At 39.3% G+C, this 15,849-nt stretch overlaps 1 protein-coding gene across 4 annotated transcripts; it reads left to right on the top strand.

Moving 5' to 3' along the window:
• Positions 1-368: 368 nt before the first annotated feature.
• Positions 369-12,952, top strand: SPATA22 (spermatogenesis associated 22). 4 transcript variants are annotated; one of them, XM_089772161.1, is made up of 8 exons: positions 369-729; positions 1,316-1,444; positions 2,927-2,981; positions 3,127-3,222; positions 6,271-6,628; positions 8,816-8,945; positions 9,984-10,081; positions 12,573-12,952. In XM_089772161.1, the coding sequence occupies exons 1-8, from the start codon at positions 687-689 to the stop codon at positions 12,762-12,764; spliced, it is 1,101 nt and encodes a 366-aa protein (XP_089628287.1). In that variant the 5' UTR covers positions 369-686; the 3' UTR covers positions 12,765-12,952. The 4 variants fall into 4 exon arrangements, with proteins under 4 accessions (XP_089628287.1, XP_089628286.1, XP_089628289.1 ...); XM_089772160.1 differs by having other exon boundaries at positions 370-729; positions 2,921-2,981; XM_089772163.1 differs by lacking the exon at positions 3,127-3,222 and having other exon boundaries at positions 370-729.
• Positions 12,953-15,849: the final 2,897 nt, after the last annotated feature.

Raw genomic sequence — 15,849 nt, 5'->3', positions numbered from 1 at the left:
TGTTTTCAGTTCAAAGGATTTTTAGGTTTAAGTTTATTAAAAATAAACTAGGACAGATATAAATGTAATTATGCAAATATATCCTTTTACTTAAAAAATGGGGGCCTGATCCTAGAAAGTCACACTCATGTGATGTAATTTTATGCACATTCATGGTACTCACAGGAAGTCAGTGAGGGTACATCTACACAGCAGAGCTAAAACTGAAATAAACTACGCAACGTGAGCTACATCAAATGCACAGCTTAAGTTGAAATAGCTTATTTCAGCTTTTGGTGCTGTCTACAAAGCAGGAAGTCCAAGAAAGCGCACTCTTCATCTGACTTACCTTACTCCTCGTAAAATGAGGGTTACAGGAGTCAGAGTAAGAAGTCCTCCAGCTCAACAGTATTTTGGAATACTTGTAGTATTTTGGAATACCATCAGTTATTCTGAAATAACACTGCAGTGTAGATATATCCTGAGACTATTCACAAAATAAAGTTAAGAATATGCCTAAATTGGTACACACAACTGTTACACAAATAATGAAGTGAAGTTAATGAAAAGCTGCATGTACTTTAGCTATATTTAAAATGTGAATTAGAGGTTTTTTCCCTACAGGTAGATTTAATTGAAATATAACTTTCATATGGTGAATATGGAATAGTGAATAAATTATCACATATTTGGATATTGTGAAAGAAATGAAGAGAAATTTAAGTGACAGTTCAACTCGTAGCACAGCAGGTATCAATAACTTTTTATTACTGTACAATTTGAAAATCATTTTATCAATGTATTTACCCAATTTCTGCAAATATTTCCTGCTAAGCCAGACCCTAATGTTCAAACCGAGCTCCACTTAAATGTGTATGTTATTGAAACGTTGAGATCATAGTGGTAATGTTGCATGCAGTGGAACCTCCACAGAGTAAGGAGCTTAGCACATGTGCAAGTGTTTGCAGCCCAGGGATTTTACATTGTAAACGTTTCAGGGTAAGGGCTTTATCTTCTGTGTGATATATTACACTTTTAGGTGATATAAAATCTTTCTATATAAAAAAGCTTTTCCTGCCGGCTGACAGAATGATGTCATCACACTCATGCTCTCTGGCCACGAAAACAGCCAGAAACGAGAGTTGGCAAGCATAGACAGCACATGGCTTAGCCCTCTAGTAAACAATAAAGATAATAATCATGGATGGAAATGTTAATTAAATAATTATAATTTACCCATTTTCCAAATGCAAAATGTAGATTGTTTATCCCTTAGCCAGAAAGATTTGATGGCTTTCCAATGATATACAATACAGTTATTTTAATTTATATTTAGGTTGTCTACCTGTACCACTGTTCAATCAGAAAAAAAGAACCAGACAGCCACTCACATCAAAGCCACTTAAAAATGAAGCAAGTACCAATTCTGTGACTCATAGTTATGACTTTTCTGCTAGAACAACAGGTAAATAAGCTTTTAAAAAAACCCAACAGTTTTAATGGAATTTTTATTTTTAACTTTATCATAACATTTTAAAAAGTAATCTTTATCTAGAGTTCATAAACATGCTCTAAGTTTTCTATAGAAAAATTCATTTTGTGAGAGAAAAATATTTCACTCTTTTCTGTCCTACAATAAGTTTCTTTCTACTCTGTATAATTAAGCCATTTTAATGTGTGCCTTCAGGGAAGTTGACTTTTTTCTGTTTTACAGAATGAAGTAGCATGCTGGCATTTAAATGGACTCTCTTGAAATTGTGACCTTTTGTTTTTGGGTGGTTTCAATAGAAATTCAAGGTCCATGTTACAAGATGGAAAATGTATAGTGTGCTATTGTAGTCTTGTAAAAGAGAAATAATCTGTCCCCAATACTGAGGTTTTAAAAGGTTATGACCCAGCATTCTGTCACGATTATTTATTGTTAATAGTGTTGTCCCTATTATTACAGCTTAAAATAAAAGTTTCTTTGTGCTAAATGCAGACAGTTCTAAAACTAATAGCTTAAGCATTAGTTAGAAAAAAAGTTAATTAAAATTCACTTTGAAAAAAGTTGTGTGATTATAAACATCAGTCAACCAGATTCCCCATTGATCTGGGCACAGAAGTGAAATTAAGACAGACACATGGATGGATTTTAAAGTGGCAGGCTAAAACTTTTTATTCAACTTAAACATGGGAGGAATGCCACACACTCATCACCCTTATTCTCATAAACCATGCATTTTAAGTGGTTTCAACATGGTGATTACAGGTGCCTACGAAATAACCCATCACTGGAGGTAAACTTTCCTCTGCCTTCCTCTCCCTCCCCTCAGATTCTTATCTTGCTCAGAATCCTACCAATCCCACCCCTTCACTAAAGGGACAGAGAATGCCAAAGGGTGGGAACCTCCATCCGTAGGTGCCACAAGGTTACAAGGAAGGTAAAAAAGCTCCCTATGCCTCTGGTAATTGAATCTCATGAGACAAAATCCTTCCTGACCTCAAATAGGGAATCAGTGAAATTTGCCAGGCTGGATTCCTCCTTCTTAGTTGCCCAGTTGGAGGGGAGGGGGCACTGATTGCTCACATCCCCTAGCTCCAGGGATATAACAGGTAGGAAGGGGCCATTTGGAGTCTCTTTTGGTTCCATCCGTGAAGCTAGGGGATGTGAGCCAATCAGTGCCCCTCCCCTCCACCTGGACAACAGGTGCCAAAGTCTCCAGTAAAGTGTGGGAGGAGGTACTTGGTGTCCTTCAGCAAGTGTCTCTCTCCATCACTGCTGTAACTGTCCCTTTGCCCACCAGCTCTATCAAGTTCTCCCACTTGTTGTGGCAGGTGAATGGCATTTGATTACTTATGGCATATAAAGCACACACAATTATTTGCAGAAGGGGGCCTAAGCATATTTAATATATTTACATTCTGTATTTTCAATTTTTATCCATCTTTGTCTTTTAAGAATTAGGGTGGGAAGTTTCAAAGCCAGAGCTGGCTCAACTACAGAAAACAACAAACAGTGGGTATGTAAAAATAAACTTTTTTGCCTTCTGTGTTTATTTTAATGCCTTATACATTTAAATATTTCACAAAACACAATTCACGTGTTTAACCTATAAATCAGGCTGCTACTCTGGCATTCTAACATTTAAAATGTTACTTTGAAAGTCAAATAGAAACTTCTGTGGCTCCTTCCCTGTTGAAACAACAAAATGCATCAAAGCCTAATATATCACATACTGGAAAGAACCTGAATATTATGAGGTTGGTAAAATTTGGAATTTCTTCTTATCATTAAACAGAATAACACTTATTCTCAAGTGAAAGTACATCTGATATTTGTTATATGTTTCCATATTCTTGAAACAGTCAAAAGAATCTTAGTTGGCAATGTTGCATATCTATTTTTTAACTAATAATTTCTTTCGAATGATATATTAACCTTTTTGGGAATAATTACCAGATATGTACACTGCAAAGTGTATTCTGTACACTTTCAAACCAAATTTGTCTTTTTATGTAAACAATTCCAATTCAGCAAAATATTGTCCATTTGTTGAATCAGCAATGCTTTCAGAATGAAAGGTGATAAATAGCAAGATGTTGGAATTTCTGGAATAATTAGGAAAAATTCCAGAGTCCATTTCTCCAATTTGTTACTTTTAATTTCAGATGTTATTTCAAAAAATAATTTTCAATTGCAAAATCTTTAAGCCACTACCCATGTACATTGATAAATGGTACAAACCCCTCACCCCCACAATTTATTGTTAAAATTCCAAAACATATATATTGCACACATGGAAGGGTCTGTTCTGCCTCTATGTCATAGATCATATTACGCTATGAATTTTCAAGCAGAATTATGTAGCTATGCTGAATTTTTCTTAAAATTTGGTGGCCTAATTTAGCCCCAGGTGCCATACACCTATTGACTAACTTGGGAGTCCTAGGGAATCCTAAATTGGGAGTTGAATCTTAACTGGAAAGTCACTATCAAGCCATATTACAATCCAGGTATGTGATTGCTTGGGGTTGTGATTTTTTGGAGGCTCCAATACCATGGAAACACTCCCAGTCACAGGATAGTTCTCGCTCTATAACCACTGTAAGACCAATGGGAGCGTAGATATCTTTCTGACAAAACCTTCCTAAACTCACCTCTATTGGCAAGACTGGAGGTGAAAGCAGTTCATTGGCTTTCTTTATGAAGTGTACAGTTCTGAAATCATAAAGCCAAATTTACAACCTATTGTAGGAGGTATTTTTTGAGTGGTGACCATGGGGTATAGTTCACAAAGGTACCGGTATTCTTTTCTATCAGTTGGAGAACTTACTTTTACTGTGCATTTAATTTGAGAAAATGATTTTAAGGCTCTGATTCTGGAAAGCATCCCTGTTGAAGGTATCAGTTGAAACGTTTAAAATCCATTGACGTTAATGAAAGTTAAGCACATGTGTAAAATTAACCACATGCTTAATCATGATGCTGAATAAGGATAAATTTAAGTACATATTTAAATGATTTATCTGGGCTTAAAGAATTACAGTGTGTTTTTAAAAGGCCACAGAATAATCTATGGAATGCATTTATATACATTTTGAATATGCAGGTCAATATTTCAATAGGTATTTGAAGCAAAATGCAGGACAATGTAGCACTTTAAAGACTAACAAGATGGTTTATTAGATGATGAGCTTTCGTGGGCCAGACCCACTTCCTCAGATCAAATAGTGGAAGAAAGTAGTCACAACCATATATACCAAAGGATACAATTAAAAAAATGAACAAATATGAAAAGGACAAATCACATTGCAGAACAGGAGGGGGATGCGGGCGGGGGGGGAGGGAAGGAAGGAAGGTAAGTGTCTGTGAATTGATGATATTAAAGGTAGGGAGAGTGGGATGTTTGTGAGTTAATGGTATTAGAGGTGATAATTGGGGAAACTGTCTTGGTAATGGGTGAGATAGTTCAAATGTTTGTTAAGTCCTTGTTGGCAAGTGTCGAATTTTAACATGAATGACAGTTCAGAGGATTCCCTTTCAAGTGCAGATGTAAAAGGTCTTTGTAGCAGAATGCAGGTGGTCAAGTCATTGAGAGAGTGTCCTTTCTGGTTAAAATGGCAAGAAACTGTTTTCTCTTTGTGATCTTGTCTGATATCTGTTTTGTGGGCATTAATCCTTTGGCGAAGTGTCTGAGATGTTTGTCCAATGTACATAGCAGACGGACACTTTCGGCACATGATAGTATAGATTATATTTCTGGATGCGCAGGAATATGTGTTCTTGATCTTATAACTCACTTGGTTAGGTCCAATAATGGTATCAGCAGAATGAATATGTGGACAAAACTGGCAACGGGGTTTGTTGCAAGGGAAGGTACCAGGGTTGGTATTAGTGTGGTATGTCCTGTGGTGGTTGGGTAAGAATCATCTTGAGGTTAGGTGGTTGTCTATAGGAGACTATGGGTCTGTCTCCCAGAGCCTCTTTGAGTATGGTATCCTGTTCCAATATAGGCTGTAGTTTATTGATAATGTGTTGGACAGGTTTAAGTTGGGGGTTGTAGGTGATGACAAGTGGTGTTCTATTGTTGGTTTTCTTGGGTTTGTCTTGAAGTAGATGGTTTCTAGGTATTCGTCTGGCTCTTTCAATTTGCTTTTTTATTTCTCTGGGTGGATAGTTGAGATTTATAAATGCTTGGTAGAGATCCTGAAGCTTCTGGTCTCTGTCAGTGGGATTAGAGCAGATGCGGTTGTATCGAAGGGCTTGGCTATAGACGATGGATCGTGTGGTGTGTTCTGGATGGGAGCTGGATGCATGTAGGTAACTGTATGAGTCGGTGGGTTTTCTGTAGAGAGTGGTGTCTAATTTTCCATTGTTGATTTGTACGGTGGTGTCCAGGAAGTGGATCTCTCGTGTAGAATGGTCCAGGCTGAGGTTGATGGTGGGGTGTAGGTTGTTGAAATCTCTGTGGAATATCTCCAGTGGTTTTTGGCCATGCGTCCAGATCATAAAGATGTCATCGATGTACCGTAGGTAGAGGAGGGGTGAAAAGGGACGGGAGTTGAGGAAACGTTGTTCTAGGTCAGCCATAAAGATGTTAGCATACTGCGGGGCCATGCGTGTACCCATGGCTGTGCCGCTGATCTGGAGGTATAAGTTGTTCTCAAACTGGAAATAATTGTGGGTGAGAACAAAGTTACATAGGTCTGCTATCAGGTTGGCAGTAGTGTCCTCTGGGATAGTGTTTCTAATTGCTTGTATTGTGATAGGTATTGTGATACTGAACCATGTATAATGTTACACTACAGAGAAGAAGAAAAGAATAACAGTGCTCAAGTTTGGAACAGAAATGAGCATATGCCGCCAAGTAGCAGAACCAATTTAATATCTGATAGTGGAATCATTCAAAAGTTTGAGAATACCTCAAATAACCTGAGAACTGTTCTGCAGCCCAAACTACCTGACCATTATACGACATCACAGCATATTGAGACAACTGTAACAGGACAAAAATGTTCATCCAAAGGACAATGGCCAATTATACCCAGCACCATGTCAAAAAGTCTACAGGATCATAGTCCAGCATATACATTTAAACATTATATTCAAGAAAATAAAGTTAATGGAAAACAATTTGATCATGTTCCAGAAGACAAAACAATTCAGGTAAAAATTTGGGGAGTAGGAAGGGGAAGAAATTACAGGCCTCAGGACATCTCCCAAGAAAACAATAAGGGAACAAATGCTTGTTGTGGGAGGAAACTATTTGGGTGAAGATGAATCTACCATGAATTATAGTTTTGGGAGGCCTTCATGAATTCAACTTTGGGAGGGCTCGGAATTACGAATTTAACTTTAAAATTACTTAATATTTCCAAACATTTGAAGACAATTATCCCTAGGTCCTGTGACCACACACTCACTCTGGTCAGCCTTCTGCTCAGAGTCCTGGGTTTTTCTTAGAACTATCACAGGAAATTTTGTGGAAATGTTGGAAGTTACATTTTGGATTTGTGTTAAAGAAGACATGCTCTTAATGTAATTTATTTAAATAATTTTTACTAGTGAAATAAAATTTCGCTTCTTCAAGTCACATATTGTGATGGATACAATATAGAGGTAATTAATAGATCTTATTCTTCAACTGTTTGTTGAATGGTGAAGAGTTGCCCCGCTTGAAGAAATGCTGGCTTTGTCTCCTAGTTTCTGTAGTTGTCGTTATTTTCTGTATGGAGAACAAATATATATCTTTATTAATTTACTCATGTATTTACAAAACCTTTTTCATATCTCTTTGCACGTCATATCTCTTGTTAATGCAGGGAAATAGAAATTATGACTGATTTTAAAAGTTTAGTCTCTCCTTCAATTCGTTAAATCTCTACTTACTTTTGCTTCAGCCCTCAGTCTTACATTTTTCTTTTCTCTTTTGCTACATGCAATTTCTGTCAAAAATAGCACAAATTTAGACTAAACAATGTTTTCATTACTTATTTTTAAATAAAAATCCCATCCTACTTAAAGATACAATTTTCTTTTTCTTTGTTTGTACCCCCATGGTATGCTGTACATTCACAATTAATGATAATTATCTATTTGGTCAATGCTGATTTACATGGTAGTACAGTTAAAATAAAAAACAGAATAACTTTTCATTATTGATTAGATTTATGTGTATATGTGTAATGGGGGTAGAACTGCCTGCTGGTTGTCCTGGAAATTACCTCCTTAGGTGGTACCTCTGTACCATCACTCCTTCTCTTGGACCCATGTTTCTCCAAGGATTGCAGTGTCCTCTTCAGCAATGCAGCTCTCCTGCTGTGCAACACACCATGCTTTCCCCCTTCCAAGGGATCTGCAGTCCACTGTTCAGCTGCTTCCCTTCAGTGGCCAACTGCTGTCCAGCGTCTAGCTACTTTCCTGAGTGGCCAACTGCAGTCCATTATTCTGGGGCTCCCATATAGCTCCAGCACCCTCTTTGCCCTTGTGTCAGGGTCTTAGCCTACAAACACCAGAGCCATCCAGGAGCTGTCTCCCACGTGGCCGGTTCCTGCTCACAGGACTGCTTTGCCCAGTGCGATGGAAGTTCTCTCAGCTCTCCAGAGACACAGTCCTTCCTCCCTGGGTTCTCAACCCAAAACTCCCTTCCGCTGCCCTGATGCTTCCTTTTCATATGGACCGGCTTGGCCCTCATTGGCTGCTCCCTTCAGCCTTTTTCTCATTGGCTGCTCTAGCACAGCCTTCCTAAGACTTTTTAAACCCCTTTTCTGCCAGTAAATGGGAGTCACTTTATCACGGTATTTTAGCCAACTGCTAATCATGAATTTGTCTCTATCTGCTACTTAGCATGAAATAGATGGTGCAAATTTGTGTGTTTCTGGCATGTTTACATTGTTTCTTTCATTGCCAGAAATTGTTTTTCACTTAGCTGGACTCATATCAGTTGTCTAGTGCCTATCTATGGGATCTTATCCTACTTAGTCTCTCCAACTAATGCAGATTTTGGGACTTGGGTTCTTAAGCCATTTAGAAATATTAGAAAGTCTAGTCCCTAAATAAAATCTTCATTTTTACCATCTGTATGGGTGTGAGTAGGAAAGGAGGGTTGCGTGACTATTGTTTTGAACAGGGGTACTTATTTGAACAGAAAGAGAATTCTGTGACTTTTGTGATATCATAAAACAAGTTATATTGAACACTTAATATATTGGTGCTTTTTAACCTAAATAAATTAAATAAAGTGTTTATTTTAAATACTGGATAATTAACATAAGAACAATGTCCAACTGCCTATCTGACTTTAAAGACTTTAAAGATCTCTATTTAACTTGAGTTCTCATCTTCCCTTGAAAGAAAATTCCAGCATATCAATTAAAACTCAAAGAAAAAGACAATTCTCTGAGAATTATATGTGCAGTCATTGAAAGTATGAAACATTGGAGCCAGTATACTTATAAAATTGCACTCTTATTTGAAGTATTAGGTATGTATAGTAATGTATGCTGTAATTAAGAATACTGATACTTAAGTACCACAAGCACAATGTAGTTTTTACGGTTGTGTGACAACAGTATCAATATTTAAAGAACCAGTTCTCAGATTTTGATTAATCTTGGACTCATATCCCTTTTAATATTGACATGGGCATCCAATTAATTTCATATCCAAACATTTGTCCATACATCAAGGAGACCAAAATATGAGCGTAACACAATGAAATGTATCACTCTACAATATTTAAACTCTCCTATCATAATATTTCTACTGTTGTCTTGATTTCTGTAATAATAGTTCCTAGCATAAGTTCCAGGGCAATATAAAATTAACTGTGCTAATTTAATCAGTGGCTTAGGCTGATATAAAGAAGTGTGAATTTCCAGGGAATGAGAATGCTACTGGGGATTTGGTAGCACTGTGCAAAGCAGCCACAACTCCACATACAGGTGGGTGCAAAGGTAAAGGCATAGAGGATAGCACATCATCAAAAGTGGGCTGTCTGAAAAGGGTATGGACATAGTAGCTAGAGCAGTGTTTCTCAACCATTTTTATAAAGTACCCTTTTTTAAAAAAAAATTATAAGTACCCCCTTTTTAAAAAAAAGTATCCCCAGTACCTACAGTTTTCAGACACACAATTTTTTTGTCTACCATTGCAACACATTTGTTTAAAAAACTTAATCATAGCTGGGCAGGAGGTGAAATGTTTGGGTGTAAAAATTACAAAAATAATAAAGCACTGTAAAATGTAAAAGAAAAATTCAGTTTTCTTCATATTTCAGTTGTGTTGATGTATCCCCCAGACGTCTCTCCAGTACCCGAGGGTCCTCGTGCCACTAGTTGAGAAACACTGAGCTAGAGAGTCCGCTGAGACAGTTCTATGAAGAAGTTCTTTTTGGTAGAGTTCTCATTGGGATATGATACAAATTAAAACTGCCTCCTTAATGTCAGTTAATCTTTGTAGATCATGGGCTTTAATAGTGTTCTAATGGTTACATCCTGGTTTACTTATTGACATTGTTTAGGCACACTTGATTCTGCAGTAACGCCTGGGGCATATGGAGCAAAAAGTTTTGTCTTGAAAGATGGAAAGGAGAGTTTGCCATGTGTATTTTATGAAATTGTAAGTATTTTCTATATTTATTACAGAATGCACTATATGTGGTGCAGTTAGGAGATTAATAACATGTATTCTGTTAAAACTAATTTCTAATGTAGAAAAGAAAGCTAAAAGCTGGACTGTTCACTTTCCATACAAAGTGAACAAACTGCTTATTGGGTCTGTGGCAGTAAATACAGTTGCAGTTCAGGCAAGCCCAAGCCCGTTTTGCTAAAACATGTTGAGGAATGTTTGTACAAGTGTCTGGGGGCTACCTCAGAACAAATTAATTTTAATCAGAGTTTGTTTAGGTTGTGGAAAGAAGGGTTGGGATTTTGAAAGGAAACAACCATAAAGCAGAGGTTATGGGGCAATGTTCTTTCTTTTTCAAGGTGTGCACTGCATATTTTTATTCATACTTTACACACCACAACTCCATAGTGCTGCTGAGCTTTTGGAGCCCTATAGAAAATGAGTTCTTGTCTGGATTGTAAGAGCGTGCTTTCATAGCACTGACCATTCAGAAATGAGGCTATAAAAGGGCCATGCAGTTCTGGCAGATATTTGCTTTCTGTCTATGGTTAGATGCAGATGTAGGAAAACACTCCTTGTACCCAGAGGAGTTTTATGTATGTAATTGTGATAAAACTCAATTCTTCTCATAAAACATATATAGCAATAAGTTTTCTTTTACCTCAGTTTGTTGTTGGTTTTTGTTTGTTGTTGTTGTTGTTTTTGTTAAGGTAATATGTGCATACCTCAAGATAGCCCTGGACGAAAGTTATTGTGGGTTTTTTGTCCGTGAGAACCCAGTATCTCCTCTTTCTGTTCACTAAGACATTTTTTTATGTTGCTTCCTGATACTTAGAGCAACTTCCCTCAGAACATATATTCTGTAGCTCCCTTCTTCCAATAGAACTATTTTTCCTAAGCTCTAGAGGTACAGAGATAGACAAACAAAGTCTTTCTGACAGCTCCTCTGAGACATGCTGCCAGAGAGTGGTCAAGAACTGCAACAGACAGTAGTGCTGATTGTAGTGCTGCACCCATTATTTAGCTTTGAGGAATCCCCTAATAACATTATTATTCTTCAGATATTTTGAAGAATGTAGTTCATGTCAGAAAAAGGAATTAATATTCAATTTGCAGATGATACTAAACTACTCAAGATAGTCAAGTCCAAACCAGACCGTTAAGAGCTTCAAAAGGATCTTTCAATACTAGGTGACTGCAAAAAATGGCTAATGAATTTTAATGTTGATAGATGCAAACTAATGCATATTGGAAAACATAATCCCTACTATACATATAAAATTATGGGGACAAAATTAGCTATTACTACTCGAGAGAGTCATTGTGGATAGTTCTCTGAAACATGCACTCAATGTTCAGCAGCAGTCAAAGCAAACACAATGTTAGGAATCATAAAAGGGGTAGAGAATAAGATAGAGAATTTCTTAGTGCCGCTATATAAATACATGGTATGCCCACATCTTGAATACTGAAGACATTGGAAAAAGTTCAGAAAAGATCAACAAAAATCATTAGAGGTGTTGGAATGGCCTCCATGGGTATGTCTACACTACCCCCCTAGTTTGAACTAGGGGGGGTAATGTAGTCATACGGAGTTGCAAATGAAGCCCGGGATTTGAATTTCCCGGGCTTCATTTGCATAAAGCCGGCCGGCGCCATTTTTAAATGCCGGCTAGGTCGGATCCCTTGCCGTGCGGCTACACGCGGCACGGACTAGCTAGTTTGGATTAACTTCCTAATCCGAACTAGCTAGTCCGTGCCACGTGTAGCCGCGCGGCACGGGGTCTGACCTAGCCGGCATTTAAAAATGGCGCCGGCTGGCTTTATGCAAATGAAGCCCGGGAAATTCAAATCCCGGGCTTCATTTGCAACTCCGTATGACTACATTACCCCCCGTAGTTCGAACTAGGGGGGTAGTGTAGACATACCCCATGTGAGGAGAGATTAATAAGACTGGGACTTTCATCTTAGAAAAGAGTAGTCTAAGGGGGAATATGATCGAGGACTATAAAATCATGAAGTGTTGAGAAAATAAATAAGGAAAAGTTGTTTACTTGTTCCCATAAAATAAGAACTCGAGATCACCAAATGAACCTAATAAGTAGCTTTAAAACCAACAAAAGGAAGCATTTCTTCATGCAACCCACAATCAACCTGTGAAACTCCTTGCCAGAGGACATTGTGAAGGCCAAGATTTAACAGAGTTTGAAAAAGAACTAGATAAATATATGGCACATAGGTCCATCAGTGGCTATTAGCCAGGATATGTAGGAATGGTGTCCTAAGTCTCTATTTGTCAGAAGCTGGGAATGGGCAACAGGGGATGGATCTCTTGGTGATTAGCTGTTCTATTCATTCCCTCTGGGGCACCTATTGTTAGCCACTGTCAGAAGACAGGATACTGGGCTAGAGGGACCTTTGGTCTGACCCAGTATGGCCATTGTTATGTTCTTAATTTTTTTATTATTATCTCTTGAAATAGGATCGGGACCTTCCAAGATTAATTAGAGGTCATGTCCATAGGTGCATGGGAAACTATGACAAAAAAAGGAATGTCTTCAAGTGTGTGTCTGTAAGACCCACAACTGTTGTAGAACAAAGAACTTTCCAAGAATTTGTTAAAATTTCAGATATTGAGATGAGAGAATATGTGAAAACAATGAATGAGATTTAAAAGTAATGTTTATTTAAGCAGTAATTTAAAATTGAGGTCATGCTCCTATTGATCAGTAAGCATAAAGGCTCCACATCTTGAGAATTTACAAAGCTCATATTAAAATGTTCTTGTATTAAATGCTTGAAAACACAATGAAAGTATGTGTTATGTAAAAATTAAAATAAAATTGTTCCAATTTGTTATTACCACTATATTTGTTTGTTTACTGTGCTACATTTTTTTGTTGTGTGGTTTGTTAGATTTTATTGAAGGGATATGGATGAAAATATAGAATTTTGGTTATGCATACATGAATTCAAACAGAATTTCAACTTTTAGTTAAACTCATATACTCTGAATGTAAACAATCAGTGGATTTCACAGTGCTATCATGGAAAGGAGAGAACACCCCAGTCATAGCATAGTTTCCAATCCCTTTTATCTAACCTTATGATACAGCTATATGGCCCATAGAAGACTGAAATGGGAGATGTACATCCTCATAGGCAATCCACTGAAGTGTTCAGTAAGGAGGCCCCATGTTAGGAGGGCAGTGCAGCGGGGAGTTTTGGACCCAGTGGCCAGGTAGAAGCAGGGACGGCAGTGGCCGTGGAGCTCTGGCCCTGGCCGTGGAGCTCTGGCCCCAGCAGCAGCCAGGGAGCTTCAGCCCCAGCTGTGGAGCTCCAGCCCTGGTGGGGGCCAGGGAGCTCTGGTCACAGGTGTGAAGCTCCTGATTTGGTGCTCCAGTGGCAGCCAGGGAGCTCCAGCCCCAGCAGCAGCAGAGCCAGTGGCAGCTATAGAGTTCTAGCCCAAGGATACCCAGCTGGGTAGGTGACAGGGTGCTAGGGCTGCAGCCAGGCAGAAGTGGGGCTAGAGCTCTATCCCAGGAACAAGGAAAGCAGCACAGTCCATGAGGGACGGGGCCTCCCCGGTCATTCGGGACTGGTCAGAACCCAAGGGTTTCAGACTAGGTTAGCTCCAGCTTGTAATGTAGTATCACTTAAATTTGCAAAAAAGGCATCTGCAGAAAAGTTGCAGCCAGCATTGAAACTGGACTACAAAAGTTTCCTTCCTTTTTGTAGAAGCCCATGTAGAAGTTTTTCTACAGAGTAGAGTAACAGGCACTGTCAAGATATTCTGGGATGGCACCTCTCTTTGGTATTTATCTGGTCCCCATTACTGACGTGTCCAGTTGCCCCAATCTTTAATATATCATCAACATCAATGTGAACTAGGAAAAAAACGGTTACTTACCTGTAATTGTTGTTCATCGAGATGTGTTGCTCATGTCCATTTGAAGTAGGTGCGCATGAGCCATTTGCATGGATTCCGGAGCTTTTCCCCCAGCGGTATCCATCGGGCCAGCAGGGAGCCCCCTAGAGTGGCGTCAACATAATGGTGAATAAATACCCCTGCTGGCCCCTCCCCTTCCTCAGTTCCGAATGGACATGAGCAACTCATCTCGAAAAACAACAGTTACAGGTAAGTAACCATTTTTTCTTCTTCGAGTGATTGCTTGTGTGCATGCAAATTAGGTGACTCCCTAGCCAACACCCTATGGAGATGGGGTCGGAGAACAACAGAAATTACTGTAATGCAGACTACAGCACTGCAGCCCACAGGGCTGCATCTGCGCTAGCTTGCTGAGTGATTGCATAATGTGCTGCAAATGTGTGCACCGACAATCATGTGGCTTCCCTACAGATGTCCACTATGGGGACCCTTGCTAGGTATGCTGTCGAAGAGGCCTGAGACCGAGTAGAATGCGCTGTGATTCTTGGTGGTATTTTGCCTCCTCATAGGTCATCTGCTCCAGTCCCCTAATAATTTTGGTCGCCCTCTACTGGACCCTCTCCAATGTGTCCCCATCCTTTCTATAGTGGGGGGGGCCCAGAACTGGACACAGTATTCCAGATGTGGCCTCACCAGAGCCAAATAAAGGGGAATAATCACTTCTCTGGATCTGCTGGCAATGCTCCTCCTAATGCACCCTAATATGCCATTAGCCTTCTTGGCTACATGGGCACACTGTTGACTCATATCCAGCTTCTCATCCACTGTAATCCCCAGGTCCTTTTCTGCAGAACTGCTACTTAACCATTCAGTCCCCAGCCTGTAACAATGCTTGGGATTCTTCCGTCCCAAGTGCAGGACTCTAAACTTGTCCTTGCTGAACCTCATCAGATTTCTTTTGCCCCAATCCTCTAATCTGTCCAGGTCACTCTGGACCCTATCCCTGCCCTCCAACGTATCTACCTCTCCCCCTAGCTTAGTGTCATCTGCAAACTTGCTGAGGGTGCAATCCATCCCCTCATCCAGGTCATTAATAAAGATGTTGAACAAAACCAGTCCAAGAACCGATCCTTCGGGCACTCTGCTAGAAACCGACCGCCAACTTGACATCAAGCCGTTGATCACTACGCGTTGGGCCCGACAGTCTAGTCAGCTTTCTATCCATCTTACAATCCATGTATCCAATATATACTCCCTTAACTTGCTGGCAAGAATATTGTGGCAGACCATATCAAAAGCTTTGCTAAAGTCAAGGTATATCACATCCACCGACTTTCCCATATCCACAGAGTCAGTTACCTCATCATAGAAGCTAATCAGATTGGCCAGGCACAACTTCCCTTTGTGAATCCATGTTGACTATTCCTCATCACTTTCCCCTCTGCCAAGTTCTTCAAAATTGATTCCTTGAGGATCCCCTCCATGATTTTTCCAGGCACTGAGGTAAGGCTGACTGGTCTGTAGTTCCCTGGATTGTCCTTCTTCTCTTTTTTAAAGATGGGCACTACATTTGCCTTTTTCCAATCATCCAGGATCTCCATGAGTTTTCAAAGATAATGGCCAAAGGCTCCGCAATGACATTTGCCAACTCCCTCAGAACCCTCGGATGCATTAAATCTGGGCCCATGGATTTGTGTATGTCTAGCTTTTCTAAATAGTTCCTAACTTGTTCTTTCTCCACCAAGGGCTGTCCACCTCCTTCCCATAAATGCACTAGACAACGCAGTGTCTGGGAGCTGACCTTGTCCGTGAAGACAGAGGCAAAGAAAGCATTGAGTACTTCAGCTTTTCCCACATCATCTGTCACTAG

The sequence above is a fragment of the Pelodiscus sinensis genome, chromosome 21 (genome assembly GCF_052426305.1).
Source record: "Pelodiscus sinensis isolate ZL-2025 chromosome 21, ASM5242630v1, whole genome shotgun sequence".
Lineage (NCBI taxonomy): Eukaryota > Metazoa > Chordata > Testudines > Trionychidae > Pelodiscus > Pelodiscus sinensis.
Note: the sequence above shows the minus strand (reverse complement) of the source record. Positions and strands in the feature narration are given on the sequence as shown.

Bases quoted from the DNA above. Each gene is read 5' to 3' on its own strand.
- SPATA22 (XM_089772160.1), top strand. From the start codon at position 687: ATGAAGAGAAATTTAAGTGACAGTTCAACTCGTAGCACAGCAG. The intron at 1,445-2,920 runs GTAAATAAGCTT...TTGTCTTTTAAG, and splicing joins CTTTTCTGCTAGAACAACAG to AATTAGGGTGGGAAGTTTCA. The intron at 3,223-6,270 runs GTTGGTAAAATT...GTTACACTACAG, and splicing joins AAGAACCTGAATATTATGAG to AGAAGAAGAAAAGAATAACA.